The sequence below is a fragment of the Triturus cristatus genome, chromosome 9 (genome assembly GCF_964204655.1).
Source record: "Triturus cristatus chromosome 9, aTriCri1.1, whole genome shotgun sequence".
NCBI lineage: Eukaryota > Metazoa > Chordata > Amphibia > Caudata > Salamandridae > Triturus > Triturus cristatus.
The window spans coordinates 1057461144-1057482452 of record NC_140592.1 but is presented as its reverse complement, the minus strand read 5'-3'; the positions used below and the strand labels follow the sequence as shown (position 1 = coordinate 1057482452).

Sequence of the window (21309 nt, the reverse complement as noted above, 5' to 3'; positions counted from 1 at the left end):
CAAGCATTTTTAATTTTGAGTAAAAAAAAGTGTGAGTGCCCAATGCCGGGGTGCTCAGAGTTTGATTCCACTTCATACCTTTTTATCCCACCAATCTACACTCGCCGTCTATCTCATGCAAGTTATTTTTTATCCCGGTTTTGAGGTCTTGCCTAGCGTCGCAGCGCATGCGCTGCTCGCTCTACAAGATCTATTGTCGTCGGGTTGCTTTTGGAAGTGGGGTTGGTGACCGCCTGGTCTCCCTTAGGCCCCGCCCACCTGGACTGGACTCGTCGTCTGTTGCTCATCATGCGCGTTGCGTCTCTTTTCCTAAAGTCACTTCTAATGAGCACTAGTGTGCGCCTGCCGCATTGCAACTTTGCTCCCTCCTCTTGTCCTCTGTTCCCCTCCTGCCAATTCCCCGTGCTCACGCTTTGTTCTGCCATGACAGTGCCCGTTCAGTGTGTGCGTGCAAAGTGAGGGGCACAGGAGGTTCAGCGGCGAATCTAGTACCTGCCACTTTGCTGCTCCTTCTGTGGCTCCTCTTATGTTGTGCATGCCTTCTGCCATGTGCGCGCCCCGCCCTCTCCTGCTCAGGTTGTGGGTTGTGGCTGTAGCGGATCCAGTAAACAGCCCCTCCCGCTGTGTGGGCTCGGTCAGGTAGGCGTTACTGAACACTTTCCACTTATGTTGCCTGCCGGCACAGCAGAGTTTCTACTCCTTTTACGTTAAGGTTTCAGCAGGCCCCCCACACACCTTTCATCAGTCTAACTGCTGTTACATTTGAAAGGAGTTTCTTAAATTTAACATTTTGAAATACCATTTTTCTTAGTTGGCTTTAGTGACATCTGTTTCTCTCAGGCAGACAATGAAACGGCGCATATTTCACTCTAAAGGGACCACACTTACTGGGGCCCCGGTGCCTAGGGGATAATTTGATGTTTATTTATGACTTCAGTTGCCCTGCTAACTGCACAGCGTGCACACCCCACAGCACCCCGTAGCCCTACCCTCCCCACATAAAAATATTTATTGGTTATGCCATTCTGACGCCACTTAAAGCCGATACCGGAAGGCCCTATTATGACGGTGCCATTCCGACGCCACTTAAAGCCAATACCAGGAGGCCCTATTATGATGGAACAACAAGGAGCTACCAGATTATAAATAAAGCCTCAAACATGTTCCAAGGGGATTGGGAGCTCCAAAACGCAGAACAAAAGGTAATTTTGCTTGGTACTTTGAAAGCCCTTGCATGGGACCTGCAACAGTAGGGACTGAACTCTTAGAATTTGATGATCTGCAAGATAGGGTGAGAACCGAGGCAATCAAAGCTTTTCAAAGCGCAAGACTAAATAAAATGTTGTGTCATGGAGCACTCTCTACACACCTGCTATATGTTCCATTTACTGAATCTAATGCTTCACTGTAAGAAGCATTTCTCGCCTTAACAACAACTCCCCAAAATGCATTTGTCAAACCGTTTGTGGTAATTTTACACCAGTTGGGGCCTTAAGGCTTATGCGTCATCTCGATTTATGGAAGTGCTGACCCCGATATCTGAAGTTTCACCAGTGTTTTGGTAAACACTCCCAGGCATATTTTTTAGTTTGGTGGGTATCCTGACAGCCCACTGAGACTTACAATGAAAGTGGGGAGAGGGTGTAGCGTAATGACCAGAGCTGCCAACTTGGAGCTGGGGAACCAGATTCGAGTATCGGCGTCTGCTAAAGCATCCTGTGATTCGGGAAAATCACTTAATCTCCACGTAAATAATGTGTCCTTATTATGAAAAAAGCTGTGTTGATGATGAAGTGCTGGTACAGAGCGCTGGAGACCACTGGCACAAATCACACACTGGCCGCCCTACCTTTGCTAGTCTGGTAGAGGATTTGGTGATCTGTAACGTTCTCTTCTAGTCTTTCTTTCCTCTCTCTCTCTCATTCCTCCACTCTGTATTCTAGAATGCTTCCTCTGTTTGTATTCCTGCTTGCCTTTCTACTCAGCAACAGCTATTCCCCTGCGGGTCCACTTTGAGAACTTTAAAGAAATAAAGAAGAATAACTAGCAACGTGAGTCTGGAGCAATTTATTCTTCATTACATATTTTGGTACCAGGAGTGGGGTGAAAAAACGTCTCGCCTTCGCACTGCCCTATTTCGACGAATCTCGTTTATGATAAACGACTACTTCATGGGAATGATCGACTGATGGAAACTGTTGCCACTACGGACCCGCAGGACACGCTCTTTCAGGTCGGATTATTAACTTTTATTCCGCGCTGGCTTGTATCTATTTCAATTTAAACTGTAGCGCGAGACAGGAAAGAAACGTTTATTAATCCTTACGCGCTACGTTTAAAACGCGTGTCTTAGCAACCGACCGCGTTTCAAGGCAAGCTCTGCTTCAATCTATCACGCGCTGTGCATATGCGCTCCTAGCAACGCAGGATTTCCTGTTTCCCGGTCAGCGCGAGTGCTAATTGTTCAGCGCGAGCTCTCCTTCATTTGGTGAGGCACTGTGTATACGCGCATCCTAGTAACTGAGTGTTTCTTGCTTTCCGACCACCGCGAGCGCTAATTGATTCACGCGCCTTGGAACTCTCTTTTATTGCTGGTGCGCGCTCACAGTTAAAACATTCTGGAAACCTGTATACCACTTTTAACAAAAGCTACATGGCAACAGAATTGTTTCACAAGATGTTTGTTGCTTTCAGAATTTTTCAATAAAGAACATTCTTTCCTTGAAACATCTTTCCAGCATTTTAACCTTCCAATTAAGAAGGTTGATTGTTCTACTTTGAAAGACTGACTGTTCTACACCATTCTTCAAGAAGAATCTTAATAAATATAAGAAAATAATAAAAGACTTTTAGAAGAGTAGTATAATTCATAATTTTTTTTTTTTTAAAGATAAAAATAGATAAACACTTCAAAAAACTCAATTCTTCATCTGATCCATGTCTTCTTCGGATAGTGCATTACATCCTCCACCATTTCTACAAACACCAGGCAAACCAGAAATCGAGTGGAAACAATGGATCCATATTTGTGAAAATTATTTGGTTGCCATTGACGGAAAAGAATACTCTCCAGAAAGGAAACATGCTCTCCTTTATAATCATTTGGGTGTTGCTGCACAAAAGATGTTCGACAATTTACCTCCATTTCCAAGACCCTCCGGTGATGGCACCTGGAATATTTACATTGAAGCAATTGGAAAGCTTAAGAAACAATTTTCAGACGAACCAAATGTTCTCTTGGAGAGACACAGCTTCTTTAAAAGAAAACAAGCCAGTGATGAATCCGTCGAAGAATATGTGGCTGCTCTTTGAGTTCTTGACTCTTACTTGTGAATTTGACAACTATACCGACATCTCTATTAGAGACCTATTCGTTTTTAAATTTTTTTTTTTTAAATGCAAGAACGTCTTTTAACTTGTCGTAATCCATTGTTATCCGAAGTCATTGATATTGGGAAAAGTATTGAGCGTTCTATAGTTTCTTCACAAGCGTTGTCAGGCCAAGAGGGTCATTCTCCTATTTCCTATGTTTCTGACAATACAGAATTTTCTACTGTCTCTGCCATCAAAGTTAACAAAGAATATAAAAGGTCCTTTTGCTTTCGCTGTGGTAACAAAAACCATATTGCAAATTTTCCATCTTGTCCTGCCTTGGGTAAAAAATGTGGCAAATGCAAAAAAACTGGGCACTTCCAAGAATTTTGTAAATCTCGACGTTCATTTTCAATTATTAAAATCCACAATGTTGAATTACAAAATAATTCTCCTTCATCATCTGCATCTTCTGTCTCTGACTGTACCAATACTTTCTCTAATCTCATGTTATCTATCGATGAACCGTTTGATTCTACAGATTTTGAACGTCCCCTCTGCCAAGCTTTCATAAATAACAAACCCTTACAAGTTATGGCTGATTCTGGAGCTCCGATCACTGTATTGGCTGACACCACTTTCTTCGATACCTGGGGCCATTTCATCACACTTAAAGCTCCTGACATTTCTCCCAAAGCTTTTGGTGAAAAAGATATTGATTTGCTTGGTTTCTTTATTGATTCATTACAGATTCTTGGGAGATCTACTGATACTAAAGTATATGTTGCAGTCAGAGGCAGAGATCCTGTAGGTTGGAAGGATTTAGCCAGGTTAGGCATTACCTGGTCACAAAAATCCTGTTGTCTTAGGAGATCTTCCTTTACTGTCCATTGACGATTGTGTTGAAAAAAATTATTCCATTGATACTCTAAAGAAAGAATTCCCTTCTGTTTTTAGTGATAAGATTGGTAACATCAAAGGGTTTGAACATGTCATCAGACTTAAGAAAAATGCTACACCTGTAACCCACCAAGTCAGACCCGTTCCCATTAGTGTCAGGAATGATCTTAAGAAACAAATAGAGAAGCTCTCTGCAGATGGTATCCTCACATCAACTGATTCCTCTGAGTGGGTTTCTCCCATTGTTCTCGCTAAAAAAAAAAATGGGAATCTTAGTCTTATGTGTGGTCCTTAAATCGTAATATTATAGTTGGATTGTCATCCTCTTCCTCACATTCAACAGATGCTTTCTAATATTGGTCATGCTAAGTATTTTTCAACAATTGACCTACACTCAGCATATCATCAGATACCCTTACATGCTGATTCTCAAGAACTTACTACTTTTGTCACCCCTTTTGGGGCATATAAATACTTGAGACTTCCCTTCGGCTTAGCCTCAGCCGCCTCAGTATTTCAGAAAGTTTTGGATGTCCTGTTTAAAGATGTTGAAAATGTTCAGGCCTTTCAGGATGATATCCTTGTTTTTACTGAAAGTACAGAATCACATCCAGATACTTTACATAAAGTGTTTTCCATTTTGCGTGCAAGAGGTATTACTGTTCAACCTGATGAATGCAAAATTTTAGCTGAGCAGATTGATTATTTAGGCCATACTATCACGCCGGAAGGTATTAAGCCAAAATTTTGCAACGTAGAGGCCTTCATTAAAGCTCTGCCTCCTCCTGATAAAGATGCCCTAAGATCTTTTCTAGGTCTCTGCGAGTACTATGTTCGCTTTGTACCAGACTATTCTTATTGTGTTCAATCATTGAGATCTCTTCTTAAAAAAGGAACTGCATTTGTCTGGTCCAATGATGTTAACACAGCTTTCAGCAATATCAAAAAATTAGTTGTAAATGCTCCTGCTCTCAGTTCATTTGTTCATGGTCTTCATTGTACTGTCACTGTAGATGCTAGTCTTAATGGTCTTGGATCTGTTTTTGGTCAACAAATTTCAGGAAAAGACCATACAGTTGCCTTTGCATCTAGATCTTTGTCAATTGCTGTAATACAGTACAATAGAGAGGGAGGCATTAGCCTGTGTTTGGGCTATTTCCAAATTAAAAACCTATCTCTGGGGCTGTCCATTTACAATCTTTACCGACCACAAACCTCTTGTCTACCTTTTACAAGGTGATGGTCTTGGTAAAGCCTCTGCTCGCCTTGTACGTATTCTGTCTAAGTTACAGGAGTATAATTTCACCATCAAATACATTCAAAGCGGGAAAAATTTCAGTGCTGACGGCCTTTCTCGTCTTCCTTTACCATTAGTTGAGGACACTATTGACGAATTTGATTGTGTTGTTGCATCCATTGATACTTCTTCTATTTCTAATGGTACTATTTCAGAAAAAGATTGGATTGAAGCCTCTTCCACTGATCAAACTCTTTGAAAAGTTGCTAATTTCATCATTAAAGGTTGGCCTCCCATTCGTAATATCTCTCATGAATTACGATCTTATGCTCAAGTTGCTTCAGAATTGTCGTTGGAAAATGACATTTGCACTAGGAATGGTTGTTTCATTCCTCCTTGTTCTATTAGGAATAGAATCATTTCTATTGCACATGCAGGCCATCTTGGAGTTACAGCCACTTGTCAAAAAAATCTGAGAAAATTATTGGTGGCCTTCATTGAATGCTCATGTTTCATCTTTTATAGAGGTTTGTCCTCAATGTGTTATCTCGGATAAACATTGGAAAACTACTCAGAATCCTCATCGTCCAGTTCCTCTTCCTGACAGTCCCTGGTCAAAAATTGCTTTAGATTTTGCAGGTCCATTCATTCTTTTACCAAACTCTTCAAAATGTTTGCTAGTACTAATTGATTATTTTTCAAAATGGATTTATTTTTCTTTTGTGGAGTCAGCTTCAACTCATTTTGTGTTGCAATTCTTCAAGTCTGTTTTTTCACTTGAAGGTCCTCCAAAAGAGTTGGTGACTGATAATGGGATCCATTTTGTTTCACATGCCATGAGAGATTTTTTTAAACCTATGGATGTCAAACATATTCAAGTAGCTTTATATAGCCCTGCAGCTAATGGGCTTGTTGAAAGGGCCAATCGTTTTCTTAAGGAAGGAATTTAAACTGCCCTTTCGTCTGGTTTAGATGTTAACCTTTTTCTTAAAGAAAAGGTTAATTCTCACCACATTTCATGTCTCTCAACAACCGGTTTCACACGCTTTGAGTTGTTGAGGGGCAGGAAATGTCGCACTTTACTCTTACCCTCCTGGTAGAGAAGTATTCCTCCTTTCCTAACAATCTCAATAATTCAAGTAAAAATGAAAAAAATACGTCAATCTGTTACTTTGGCACAAAATAAGCAAAAATCTCATTTTGATGTTCTCAAACATTCTCAATGTAAAGATTTTATTCCAAATTCATGGGTCCTAATTAAAAAACCTTTTAGTGTCAAAAAAGGAGAATCTTCATTTACCTCTCCTTACAAAATTTTAAAGGTTGGTCTTAGTTCTTGTCTTCTTCAAGATGGAAGATGGTGGAACAAGAATAGACTTGTTCCCATGTAAATGCGTATGTAAATGTAAATGTAAAACAATGTAGAACAAGCCAAGATTCATTTCAAAACTGCAGTTACTTCTGATTCAGAGGATTACATTTTGTTTGAAACTCCTGTGTCTTCCTCTAACACTTTCACTTTAGTTTCTCAGAATAACACGTCCATTTCTGTTCCTCAGGACAATGCTGTGTATCTCGATTCTTCAACAAGTTCTTCTTGTGGTAATTTCAACTTAGCTTCTAGAAGAATTTGAAGGCTACCTGCTAATTTTAAGGATTTTGTTATGTCATAATTAAAAAAAAAAAAATTCTGTACTAGTTTGAATTGCTTAGTTTGTTTATACTAAGGTAACTATATTATTTTGTTTGAAATGTCAATTGTATTTTGTTATAAATATTGGAATCCCTGTAAATTTTGTTTCTCCTATAAGGGGAAGATGTGTAACATTCTCTTCTAGTCTTTCTTTCCTCTCTCTCTCATTCCTCCTCTCTGTATTCTAGAATGCTTCCTCTGTTTGTATTCCTGCTTGCCTTTCTACTGAGCAACAGCTGTTCCCTGCGGGTCCGCTTTGAGGACTTTAAAGAAATAAAGAAGAATAACTAGCAACGAGAGTCGGGAGCAATTTATTCTTCATTACAGGATCCCAGCTGTTTTTAAAAGTGATCATTTTCACCCAGAGTATTTCTGCTATAAGACGGAGTTATTTTGTTAAAAATAAATGTGGAGCAGGTCACCATGTGATTGATGCCTGCTCGGCATGTGTTTTATTTTTTCCCCCCGAAATAAATGACCAGGCAGGGAGCTGTTTCGGAAAAACTAGATACAAATGTCCCTGGCGTCAAAGGAGTTTTCTCAGTGTGTGTCCGGGACATGTTTTGATGTTTACATTTTGAATGGGGGCCGAAAATTCTGCATCTGAAGGCTGGCCCTAAGGAAGGCAGTCATTCCAGTGTTCTATAGCCAATGGACCTAAGATGGTTGGGCCACCAGCTAAAAGTTCCTGAGCGTGGAGCAAGCTGGGCTCTGCTGTCGGAAACCAAGCAGTTCCGCTACCTGTAAACGAGGCTGAAGAACCCCAGGTTTGGCAAATGGGACATCCACTGATTTAAAGAGGTGGTCCCATATCCACAACACTCCTAAAGCCCTTCTCTGTCTGTCACTTTCACCTGCACCCAAAGTGTTATAGTTAGGGAGGGTCCTCTTTGGGGTTTTTGTGTTATAAATATAACACAATATAACAAATGCAGGGCAGGTGGCTGCGTCCCCTTGGAGGGTGGTGGTGCATAGCATTGCTGATAGGCTGTAGTGGCACCTGAATCCCTATGCACATCAAACCGAAATCAGAAACACAGTAGGACCTTGATTATGGATTTCAGGCACAGCTGTGGTGGCATATCGTGTGCTTAAAATATCTGTGCCCATATTAGTGAAAAGGTGCACTTCCCAGGTATGTGATAGGTGCACCTTTACCTAGTGCACCGGTAGCAGGCTGGGTTAGTGCGCCCTTCCACAAAGAATACACGGTTTGTAGTGTAGGCGCAAACCTGTGCCAGCAGTGGGAGCCACTGGGTCTGGCCTTCATTGTGTAGGCAGCAACGCAGCCCGCATTTTTAAGGGGTTCAGTGATCCTCCAAAAGATGGCTACAGTGAGAGACTGCACAGGCTTGCAGTAGATGTCAGTGGAGTCCATAGGACCTCCTAATCCCCCTTCAAATGAAGTGCCTCGGTGGGGGCCCACTGACTGTGCACCACCTCTATATGGCTCACAATCAACGTGCCCCAGGCAGCTTATTTACCTCAGTGCCTGCATCTAGAATGCATCGTGGTCACAAAGGTAAAGGATTTCATAATGTGCATGTTGCCACACCCTCATGCAAATGAGGGAATAGCCCCTCGAGATGACACCAGCACACATTTAGCACTGCATGATCTGCAATGCACAATAAACCTCACAAACATCTGAATCGCCTTCAGTAATATCAAAGTGCCCCAGAAGTGCAGAAACTGGGCACACATTCCCATTGCATCTCGAGACAATGTTCTAATAAAACCCCTGGCATGGTAATCAGGCAGTTAAACGTTGTCTTCGGTAGAACATCAATTAGCGCTACATAATCTCTGCTGTTCATCCGACCGTTCAATGCAATAAGTTGCTTTGGGTTGGAGAGCATCTGCAAAACCACCTCATGGCTGCAGTACTCAGTGGAAGAACCATACCAACATTTATTAAATACATTCAGCTAGTATTAGAGATCCCATGCCAGTGCTGGAACCTGTCCTACATGTGGACAAGCAGAAGAACCATTTATCCATGTTGTCTTGTTACGCCTAGTAAATAATGAAATCAGGACGTGGAAAATAGGAGATGGAACGGGGAGCTAAAAGTAGTCCTGGGAATGTTTTCAATACCAACCTTATATTGGCATGAGTAAGAATAGGGGGGTGCACTGTTGATTACAGTGTTCTGTGGTTGCAAAACTTGCAATGGCAAACACTAATTAAAGCTCATGTCTGTCACTGAATGTTGCCGGTCTTGTTACTAGGCTATTCAACAATAATGCGTTGATGGGTTTAGAATTGAAATATTCTCTCTTTGTTTTTCATTGTCATGTTTTGTGCAGTCTTTTTATCACTTGGAGTGGGTTGCATTGGGCGTGTGGGGCGCTCGTGTGAGAGATGTTGCAATATTTAAGCGGAAATGTGAAAGCCTTAGGAAAATAATAAAAGCGTTCAGTTTTGTGTTTTTTAATGTTTATATGATGCCAACACTATGTGTTGGAGCACTTCTGAGGAAGGCCAAGTTCAGAGAAGAGTATGCTTTCTAAAATCATCGGCATGAGTGAATGGTACTGGGAAAGGAGAGGAACTTGCGGAAGGGGCATGGCGGATGTCTACATCATGGAACGGAGCGTTTTAGAGAATACAGAGCCAGGTTTTTATCCTGGCTGTGGCTGAGCATTGTGCGATTCTGGGCAGATCAAATGGTTTCTTTCCCCTGAAACTGCTTTTGTGATGCCAGTTGCTTCCTCTGACAGTGTGTTGCTAGTTTTGGTGCCATGATCGGTCAGTGAGTTGCGTTGCTGCTAAGTGTTGACCTAGATGTGATCTGTGGTTGCACGTCCCGAATTGAGGCAGGGCCGGCTCACCCTTTCATCCTTCCGATGTCACTATTGATTAATGGCAGCTTCTATTGTGTAGAAAGCTTGTAGACTGCAACTGCCCCATTGCATGGGGAAAATATCGGATTGTAGATTGTTCACATCCACCTACAAATTGTTCCTTTCTCTTCAGTCGCAAAGCTGGTTCAAAGTATGCTTTTTTTGTTTGGTGTATTTTTTGTAATAACTTTACATATACCTATTTTTTCTTCACTCATTTTTAACATTTATGTTAAAAAGTGTTTAAGCGACCTTGTAGCTGTCTGCAATGTGAGAGGTTGGTTAGGTGGGGATTTATTCTGGTCTACTGTACATATAATAAAACAATGCATAGCAGAGCTGAAAGACTTCTTATTTAAATTTAAAACTTCACTAGTAAAACCGCTGCATTGGTGAATGTTGCATTTATTTGGTTGGTTTTGTTTGCAAATATAAAGCAAGTCATGCTTAGGTGATCGCGTAATATTTTTTTTATTTTAGCATAATTTATGTTTTTATTTTGCAGCATATGCTTGCAACAAAAGATAAACCATTGTGCCAGCGCGCCAAGGTCACACCTATTGTCTTTGCCAGTGTTTGTTTCTCTTGTGTCAATATTTTTGGGTTATCCATTTTTAAGTTGCAGACTACCAAACAGCACAGCTGTCTGGTTTGCTAAAGACATCATGGGGACATTCAGAATGCATTCCACCTGTTGGTTACCATTGACTTTGTGGTTTGTAACTTTCATTTTCTGGCTTTATCTGCTTTTTTATTGGGGCCAGTTCAAACCTTTAGTTGGGATGTCACATATTGACAATTCTGCACTACACAGCATATTTACACTCCACACAATACCACTCAAAGCCACATAATTATACTACACATAATTACACTCTAGTCAACACAACGTAAATACACCCATACATTAATGCATTTTATAACCATAACACATAATTCCAATAAGCAAAATTTGGCTCAATGCCACACAGTTCCACTCCACACAATTCAACTCCACGCATTTTGAATACACACCACATAATTCCACACAAACCCAGATTTCAAATACACAACACAATTCCACAACACACCACATACCTCCAATACACACCACACATTTACACAACATACACCAAATAAAAACTACAACACAACTCACATAATTCGACTCCACACCACATCGTCCACTACACTCCAAACCAAAACGCATAGGTAAAACACATTGTCATTTAGAATGCCAATAGTTTTAACTCTTGCAAATGCGAGACCTACTGCATTGCAAATGCTTGTTCCTTTTGTCACACCTTTCACATCTTACTCATTCTTCTTCTTCACCACCATAGTCTGTCAGAATGTTTCCTGGTTGCCCAGTTTCTTCAATTAATGCCTCAAAACAACAGATCACCGACAGAGTGCAGCACGATGCAGGTTGCCCAGCGTGCAAACAATCCACTTCTAACAAGTACAAGAATTGTGATCTTCCTATCAATCGGGAGACACATGTTACAAAATCTTTGTTTTTTTAAACATCAATATTCCTCAAAAACAGTTTTTACCCTATCTGATAATAGCTTCTCTCCATGTACAACTGTAGCCCTTTGAAGGAAAAAAGAGTCAGTCAGAACATACCATCCTATTCTATGTAAAAATGTTTCCAAATGCTATAAAATTACATTTGGAGATTGTTAAGCGACCTTGTTGAATATTTATGAATAAAGGCAAATAAAGCTGAAAATCGCTTACAAAATCCTCCTGCTGGGATCGCACAGATTTCTCTTCTTCCAGTTCTTTTTCAAGGTTTTCAATTTCTTCGCTGAGCAGAGAGTTTGATTGATTCAGCTCTTGGCATTTTTCCTAGGGGAATATAATTCAAACAAGAGGAAGTCAGTCCGAAACCTATTGAAGGGGAGGTATACATGAAGGAACTCGGCACTTTCATTGCTGTTTCTCAGTTTTTACTAATACCCTGCTAGAACGCTCAGAGGGTCCTGCTGAGATGCTTCTCGCTTCTACCTATGGTGTCTCTGCGCTGTCCCTCACCCATGGACTGCAGTAAGAATATGTAATTACCCCCTTTCCGGGCCCAAAAACTCACAAATATGTTCTATAAAAACCTTCCTAAGTAATGTTCTCATAAACCGAAAAACAAAGCTAGACATTCTTTTGATTGAGTGACGGGTATCACTGGTAGTCTCGGTAGGAGATTCCTTAGGTAAAAATACCATCTCCAGTTATAGTGTTCCAAATACTCCACTTCCTTGAACAGGAATCATCTACAGTTCCCCATTAGGAGTGCCACACCTTCATCCAGCAAAATGCTCAAGAATTTACACAATCTCATGATGATTTCTTCCAGAGATGTTCCAAAAACAGCACTGTCATCCTGAAAAGCAGTCTAGCTTCTGTGTTTTAAAAAACGATTGTTAATAAGTCTCTTTCTTGAAAGCAGAGCCGACGGATGCCAAACCAAAAGGCATGCACAAATAACAAAAGGCACCAGTTAGGAGTGACAGTGGTCAGACGTCTACAATTGGGAGTTAATTGAATATGGTGGAAAGCTGCACGCAAATCGAGGGTTGAAAAGCATTTGGTCTCACTCATGACTGCGCACAATTCTTGGCTCTTGGACAAGGAATGGTAATCCACCAGAATCTGTTTGCTGGGGGATCTGAAAAGAGCACAATGATAACCTGCCTCTCTTTTTTTAACACCAGAACTATAGGGGAGACCCATTACGCAGATTCTACTGGTTTGATTACACCTTCTTTGCACGTCTTTCAGCGTGTTTGATCATTCTTGTCTAATGTTGAAAGGTTTCTTAGAGTCCGCTTTACTGGCATGGCACTCTTTAAGATTAATCTTGTATGAAACGTTTCACACTTACTAATTTATCCTTAAACACCTTCCATATTTTTTGATATTAAGAGATCCATTATTATTTTGATCAGAAATACATGAGAGGGTTTGAAGTGCCTGGTATAGGAGTAATGATGATATATTCAAAATAAGGGAATACCCAATACTTCAACCAGAGACCAGGAGTAATGAAGCGAAACTAGACAATAATTCATGTAGTAACACTGCAGAGCAATATTGCACACTGAATGCTTAGTCACATTTTCTAGGCGTACCCTAGGACAGATATACATTTAACAATAGAAAAAACTTTTCATAATGATGTAATGCTTGGTTCCTTTATCTTTTTTGGATTCAAAATTACTTAAACACGGGGGAATAGCAAATAATAATTGTATGAAAAAAGTGATTAGATTGATTGAAGTACACAAAAAAGTGATGGATGGAATGCTTGAAATAATCTCAGCCACTAGTAAACACTTGGGCCGCATCCTAGTCCATATTTTGCACACCTCTGTTTGGACCCAGTCATGATTCACATTGAAGTACACAAAAAAAGATTTTAATGGAATGCTTGAAATAATCTCAACCATTGGTAAATACTCGGGCCCCATACAAGTTCATATTTTGCACACTATGCCACCTCAGTTTGGACCCAGCCATGTTAATTACAAATCAGTCTTGACCCTGCTCCAATGCCAATAGACCATTCTGACCTCTGTGACCCATGACCGGTTTTGCCTTATTAGGGCCATCATCCGAGTACAGCCTGGTTCCTGTGGCAGAGTATGCACAGGGTTGATTGATTCACCTGACACATCAGAGCATCAAAAAGTCTGAAAAGAATTCCTGGGACTAAAACAAACTCTTGTGTTTATCAATAGTTTTGCAAATTAAAAAACAGACATTGAGCAAATCAATTTGCAATATATGGGACAAAGTGGGCAGTGTTTCAGCTCAAGGAAACGTGCGGATGACAAATAGAACTGTAACTTAGTGAGAAGACCCAAGGAGAGAATCAGAGGAGGGCCGTTGGTCCTGCTTCAGGAGGGTGTAGAGCAGATTTCTTTATGGGAAACAGGATTTCCAGTCTACCACTACTACTTTGGCTTTCAATTCAAGATAATATTCTGTTGTCACAGGTATTTGACGGTCCAGACAATGATGCCACAAACCCTTTGGGAGTTACATTGTCTGGATTTCATCCTGCCTAGGTGTCAGGATTCGCCCCTTCCCGACCCCGTGGAACACTCTGGGGACTCGCCCTTTGTAAAACCCTCTTGCTTGTTTTCAGCTCCCGGACATGGAGAGTGCCGATAGCGATCCGGGAACATCTAATATCCCGGGCTTCTGGCCCTTTAACACCGAAGCCAGCCTGCAGCAAAGCCCCGCCCCTGGAAAGGATGCAGGAAAGGATTCGTCCGCTTTAAAAAGGTGGAGCCTCAACCAGGAAGGTGAGGAGAACCGAGAGGACGCTGCCGCTGAGACGACCCTTAGAGAGGCGGAACTGGAGGAAAGAAGGATGGCTGCTGCAGAACCGACTTCGGACCGAGTATCAAGGAGCCAGGAGGCTTTCCCCGCTCAGCGCCCAGCCGCGGACCAGGAGGTTCGTGGCTACAACAGATCGGAGAGTCCGTAAGAGACAACGCAACCCCAGCAGAAGCGAAGAGCTAATTCCCCGAAAACGTACAAGAGCGCCATCCATTGGATTTTCTTTTTTTTTTGTTTGTGTATACACTCCGGGACTTGCCTAAAAACTTAAATAAACCACCCCTGTGAAATAACTCTCTGCCTCGAGCATTCGCTTACCTCGCAACACATGGTGGAGAACGCGGGCATAAGACTCCATTGACAATTACAAATGGAGGCACTCATCCAGCACCTGGTGGAAGGGCAGAAAAAGCTGGAATGGGCAGTGGAGCGCCAGCTTAATAGCGCCCAGGCAGATAGGGATACCTTTAGGGACCAAATGAAAGCCCAGCTGGATACGCTATTACGCGTGGCCGATGAGTCTCCATCTTACGGGGCTGCCCAGAAACTAGCACGAACCTCAGCAACTGCAACCACGGTGTCCCTACAAAAGTACATTCCAGGAGAAGACCCGGATGCTTTCCTGCTAAATTTTGAGCACGCAGCACAGGCTTCAGGCTGGTCGGTGTTAAAATGGCAGTTTTTTCTGGCCCCTCTCTTGTCAGGGGAGGCCCAAACCGCCTACCAGGTGGCCAATGCAGGAGGAGTTACCCCCTATGAGGAGGTGAAAGCGGTGATCCTCGACCATTTAGGAATGGATGCAGAGGCTTAACGCCTGAGGTTCCACCGAGAAACATTGTATTTTAAACTGAAGTTAGCTGCTGAAAAATGGTTGAAGCCCAACGACCAAACAAAAGAGGACATCATGAATGCTATCGTCCAAGAACAATTCTTGGAAGCCCTCCCGTATGCCACCCAAAGATGGCTGAGACAGCATGCCGGCTTAACCATGGACAAAGCGGTTGAGATGTCAACGTCATTTGTTCGGGCACAACCTCGCGCTATCCCTTGGGAGCCGGAGAAAGGGATGAAAACTAACCCCTTACCCAGGAGACCGCTCAGGCCTATTAAGGAACCTGAAAAAGTCAGAGCACCAGAACCCCTCATTCCCCGAACACCTCAGTGCTTCGAATGTGGTGAGTGGGGCCTCATTGCCAGAGTCTGTCCCCGAAGGAAAACAGACGAACCAATGGACGCTTGCTACATTCCTCGCAACCTCATGTACACAGCTGAGATGGGGACCTGTTTTTACGTAAGTGTTACCATTAACCCTCACTCAGGTACTGCATTGCTAGATTCAGAGTGTCGGCAATCAATGATCAGAAGCCACCTGATCACGCCAGAACAGAGGATTCCAGGGGGACAGGTAGCGATACGGTGCGTCCATGGAGAGTCGTATCTATCCCATAGCCAGAGTACCCATTCACTGTCAAGGGAAAGAGGGCCCATCACTAGTCACTGTAGGCCTTATGGCTAACCTCCCTGAGGACATTATACTAGGTACCGACAACCCTGACTTTCTTTCCCTCTTTTGGAACACAGTGCGTACCACAGCCAATAAAGACAGCACCCCTGCCTTTTTGACTCAGGAGCCGTGGAAGATAGATAAGAACTTCCACTGGGCTCAAACAAATTACGCCACTCTTTCCCATGCTTGGTAAGAGGCCAGGAACCCTCCGCCTGGCCATAAAGTGACTTATCCCACTTTTACAATACAGAACGGTCTTCTCTACAGAACCGCTCGCCCTACAATGCCTCCCCAACTCTTAGTTCCCAAAGAATTTAGGGAACAGGTTCTGTTTTTTTCCCACTCCTACTTGTTAGCCGGTCACATGGGAGCACAGAAAACAGAAAACATCCTAAGGTACTTCTATTGGCCTGGCATCTATGCACTAACAAAGAAATACTGCCAGGAGTGTTCCGTCTATCGTCCACCACAGGTTCCCTTACAACCCCTGCCCATCATAGACCAGCCCTTTGAACGCGTAGGCATGGTTCTTATAGGCCCCGTTCCCTGATCCTCAAAAGGATATCAATACGTCCTGGTCTTGGTAGATTATTGTACCCGTTTCCCCGAGGCCTTTCCCCTTAGAACCCCCACGACCCCGGTTATTGCAGACAAGCTGTTGGAGCATTTCTCCCGGGTCGGTTTTCCCCAACAGATTCTGACAGATCAAGGAACCCCGTTTGTCTCGAAGCTAATGTCTCAAGTGTGTAAACTGCTGGATGTTAGACACATCAAAACTTCAGTTTACTATCCACAGACAGATGGTTTGGTTGAGAGATATAACGGTTCCTTGAAACGGAACCTAAAGAAAATGTTGACGAGTGAAGGGAAGGACTGGGACCGTCTCCTTCCCCTGGCTCTCTTCGTCATCCGAGGGCAGACTCAGAGCAGTTTGGGGTGTTCTTCCTTCGAACTCCTCTATGGTAGACAGCCCCGGACTCTGTTAGAGATGACAAAGGAGACCTGGGAAAAGGAAGAAAACAACACTCAGAGCCTTCTAGAATACTCCCTACATTTACGATCGGTAAACTACGAGACCTGGCTCACCAAAACCTAGAAAAGAGTCAGGAGAAACAAAGACACCAGTACAATAAAGGAAAAAAATGGCGTTCCTTACAGATTGGGCCTTGGTTCTGTTACCTTCCTCCTTGTCCAAGGTGAAAAGCGAGTGGAAGGGCCCCTATAAAGTAGGAGGGACCATAGAACGGACCACTTACCGTCTGCAGATAACCCCTCAGAAAACCCAGTCCTATCCAATCAACCTCTTAAAGAAGTGGCTGGGGGCCCCTCCACAAACCATCCAGTTGTCTCTCCCTGAGGAAAGATATCCTTGTACCCTGGAAAAATTAATAGTAAAGGAGGACCTTCCCAATGAGAAACTCACTGAACTAATAAACCTTTTCCTTCCTTACCAAGATCTCTTTTCCGATAGTCCAGGAAGGACTAGCCTAGTGGAACATCACATAGACACCAAACCGGGTGTGGTGATAAAACAAAAACCCTTTAGAATCCCGGCGGCCCGTAGGACAGCCGTCTCAGAAGAAATATGCAAAATGTTGCAGATGGGTGTAATCAGACCATCACAGAGTGAATGGTCATCCCCCATCGTCTTAGTTCCCAAGCCGGACAGTTCCATTTGTTTTTGTATCGATTTTAGGGGGGTTAACGCCATCTCTAAATTGGACGCCTATCCCTTGCCCTGGGTGGATGAGTTGACTGAAAAACTAGGGAACGCCCGGTATATCACCACTCTGGATTTGACCAAGGGATACTGGCAGGTACACCTGCGAAACAGTGACCAAGAAAAGTCCACCTTTTCCACCCCTGACGGTCTGTTCGAATTCACAGTTTTGCCTTTTGGTTTGCACGGTGCCCCCGCGACCTTTCAGCGGTTGATGAATAAAGTCTTAAGGTCCCATCAGGCATACTCCTCTGACTACCTCGACGATATAGTGATCTTCAGTCCTACTTGGGAAAAATATATCTCGAACACTGTCGTCTGGTGGTACAGGAGTTACAAGCCGCAGGCCTTCACATCAATGCCGGAAAGTCTCGTGTAGGGTTTCACCGTGTGAAATACCTAGGGTATCTGCTAGGAAACGGATGTATTGAACCCCAGAAAGAGAAGGTCAAGGCCATTACTGAAACACCTGTCCCTACTATAAAAAAAGAAGTTCGTGCTTTTTTGGATCTCCTAGGATATTAGACGCTTTATCCCACAATACTCAGAGATAGCGGCGCCCTTGACAGATCTCCTAAAAAAGTCCATCCCCAACAAAGCAGTACTCCACCCCTCTCCTCAAGAGTTAGAAGCCATAAATAGACTGAAAAAGGTGATCACTAGCGGGCCTGTTTTGGTATCTCCTAACTTCGACCTGCCATTCATTCGACAGACAGACGCCTCAGAGATCGGCAGAGGAGCTGTTCTGTCCCAAATAACCCCAGACGGTGCCGAGAGGCCTATCCTTTTCGTTAGCCGGAAACTGTTTCTCCGAGAACAAAATTATCCAGTTATCGAGAAGGAATGCTTGGCGGTAAAATGGGCCATAGAAAAACTACGGTACTACCTAGAAGGCAAACGTTTTCAGTTGTATACGGACCATGCCCCTCTAGTATGGATGAGCAGGAATAAAGGTAATAACCCATGCGTTGGTTTCTTTCACTACAACCTTTTGCTTTTGATGTCTGCCATAGAAAGGGGTCAGACAACTCTAATGCGGACTTCCTCTACCGGATCCCATACGTCCCCGAACGGGACCACTCATGGGGAGGGGCGTGTCAGGATTCGCCCCTTCCCGACCCTGTGGAACACTCTGGAGACTCACCCTTTGTAAAACCCTCGGCTTGTTTTCAGCTCCCGGACATGGAGGATGTCGTTAGCGATCCGGGAAAATAGGATATCCCAGGCTTTTGGTCCTTTAACACCGAAGCTAGCATGCAGCAAAGCCCTGCCCCTGGAAACGACGCGGGAAAGGATTCGTCCACTTTAAAAAGGTGGAGCCTCAACCAGGAAGGCGAGGAGAACCGCGAGGACGCCGCCGCTGAGGCGAGCCTGAGAGAGGCGGAACTGGAGGAAAGAAGGACGGCTGCTGCGGAACAGACTTCTGACTTCGGACCGAGTACCAAGGAGCCAGGAGGCTTTCCCCGCTCAGCGCCCAGCCGCGGACCAGGAGGTTCGTGGCTACAACAGATCGGAGAGTCTGTAAGAGACAACGCGACCCCAGCAGAAGACAAGAGCTAATTCCCCGAAAACGTACAAGACCGCCATCCATTGGAGTTTCTTTTTTTTTTTTTTTGTGTATACATTCCGGGACTTGCCTAAAAACCCCAGTGAAATAACTCCCTGCCTCGAGCATTCGCTTACCCCGCAACACTAGGCTATTTCTATATTGCACCACTAGCATGTTGTCTATCCTGAGGTGGGTACAACATCCCGTTGACCTTCAATTCCAATCCGCAGGTGTCCTATACTACAGCCTGTAAGGAACTGAAAATTGTTCTGCAAATCCAGGCCCTAAAGGTGAATCAGTCACAACTGAATTGCCTGTTTTATTGATATTGCAATCATTTACCAAGAAAACATCTGCCCCTCCATAGATAAACAATTTGCAATCTTTTTGGAGACTTGAGAGAAAGTAGATTGTTAGTTGGGGTGGATGATAACCCTCCACAAGTAATAATGTCACTATTCTTGTTAGGTCCATATAAAGGTTTCAGAAATTTAAAACTTAACTCAACCCCTGATAACTATGCCACACACCAGACAGGCTTAACTTAAGAAAACGTGGAAGGCATTTGCAAGTACTAAAACAGTTAAAAGTTGAAAATACAATAAACACTCCACTTCAAATTTTAAAAATAGAGAATATTTAATTAACAAAACGACACCAAAACAACAGACATCAAATAAGGGAAACAAGAGATGAGAATTTTTAAAGTTTTAAATGAAAGAGCGCAAAAAACCTCAAAAATCCAATGGCAACCAAATAGGCGCGCTAAACCGGCTCAAGGTCAAAGGTTACGGCCCACTGCGATGGATCGCAGTTTGGATTCAGTGACCGGATCGCAGTTTGGATTCAGTGACCAGATCGCAGGTTGGATTCAAGGACCAGTTTGGTACCAGTCGAAGAGCTACCTTCTGACTTAGAAATGTTTATAGAGAAAAAGCCGTCATTGACAAGTCGTCAGCAGGGCAAGCTACAGACCGAATCCAAAGCTGGGATTGATGAAGAAGAGTTGCTAAAGTGCGGGATCCCAGTGCAGTAGTTGATGATGCGGGAAATCTCTGTGTGTGAAGTCTTTGCCCAGAAAGACCTTAATGTCGACTGGATGCTGCTCGGCATCGCTCCCAGCAAAGGCCTCTATGTTCAGACTTAGAAACGTTTCTGTAACTCAGATATCCTTCAGTTATGCAAACCAGTAAGTTAGCCCAACTGGCACAATTCAACGTCAGCGGCTGAGGCTTCTGCAGCGACTCCTGACTCGGTTGATTCTCCAGGCAGAAAGTTGGCAAAAAAGTTTTAAAGTCCCAACTTTTGCAGTTTGAGCTGGGGGAGTCAACTCTAACACCCTCCAAGGGTTCCAGGACTTCAGGAGCAGCACTTATGGGCCAGGACTCACTCCAACAGAAGCAACCAGCAGGGTCGAGCAAAGGTCCAGTTGAAAGTGGTCAGTAGGGCTCTTGCAGGAAAGGAGTCTTCTTGCAGCTTTGGTGTTCCTATAGTGTTATAGGAGGTTAGCCAACTGACCCTTGGATAACATTTCTTTGTCCTGGGCGCAAGTGGGAGCAGGCTTAGCCCTTAGGGTTCTCCTCACAAGTCTCAACAGTAGGTGCAGTCATTCTTCTGTCTTTCACAGGTCCAGCAGGGTTCTGAAGAAGGTACCCAGAGGTGGCACATTTATACCCAGCCTGGCACTAGACGGTTGGTGGGGGGTGACTCCTTGCCGCTCCATAACTAATAGGGAAAAGGTTCCCATGGGTAACTCTATTAACTTTTGCAATATTTCCAGCGTGCCCTACTGCAAACAATCCCACTGTGCCCCTCCTTTACCTAACTTAAACATGGAAGAATCTTTCCTCCCTTGTGCAGAGCCCCTGTGCCCACCATAGGGGGATATAAGCAAATACTCCCCTGTGGTCATTCAAAACCGGTTCGGGGGCAGCTCCCATCCCAACTGGATTGGTGCCTGGCTGGTTGGGACACTAGAGGGGTGGCCCAGGTGTGAGCTACATCTGCTAGTGATAAGGTAGGCATCCGTTGAATATATCCAAGGAGCTGGGTACAGCTTCAATTCATCCGGTCATGGGAAGGTCAACTTCTCCCTACACCTAAGGCCTTTATTTCAGCTCTAGGAGCTAATGTGCATCTAATCAAGGAGCAATTCAGCTCCTAGTTGACAAATAGAAGCTGAGGCAAATGGGCTTCTATGGGCTTTAGGCTGGCTAAAG

At 43.5% G+C, this 21309-nt stretch overlaps 1 protein-coding gene across 6 annotated transcripts in view; it reads right to left on the bottom strand.

The window, feature by feature from the left end:
* MIA2 (MIA SH3 domain ER export factor 2) overlaps positions 1-21309 on the bottom strand; it is a 635554-nt gene that overhangs the window by 321601 nt on the left and 292644 nt on the right. For all 6 annotated transcript variants that reach the window (XM_085626929.1, XM_085626930.1, XM_085626931.1 and 3 more), the window contains exon 11: positions 11711-11821. In XM_085626929.1, the coding sequence (XP_085483055.1) occupies positions 11711-11821 (111 nt within the window). The remainder of the gene's footprint in view (positions 1-11710; positions 11822-21309) is intronic.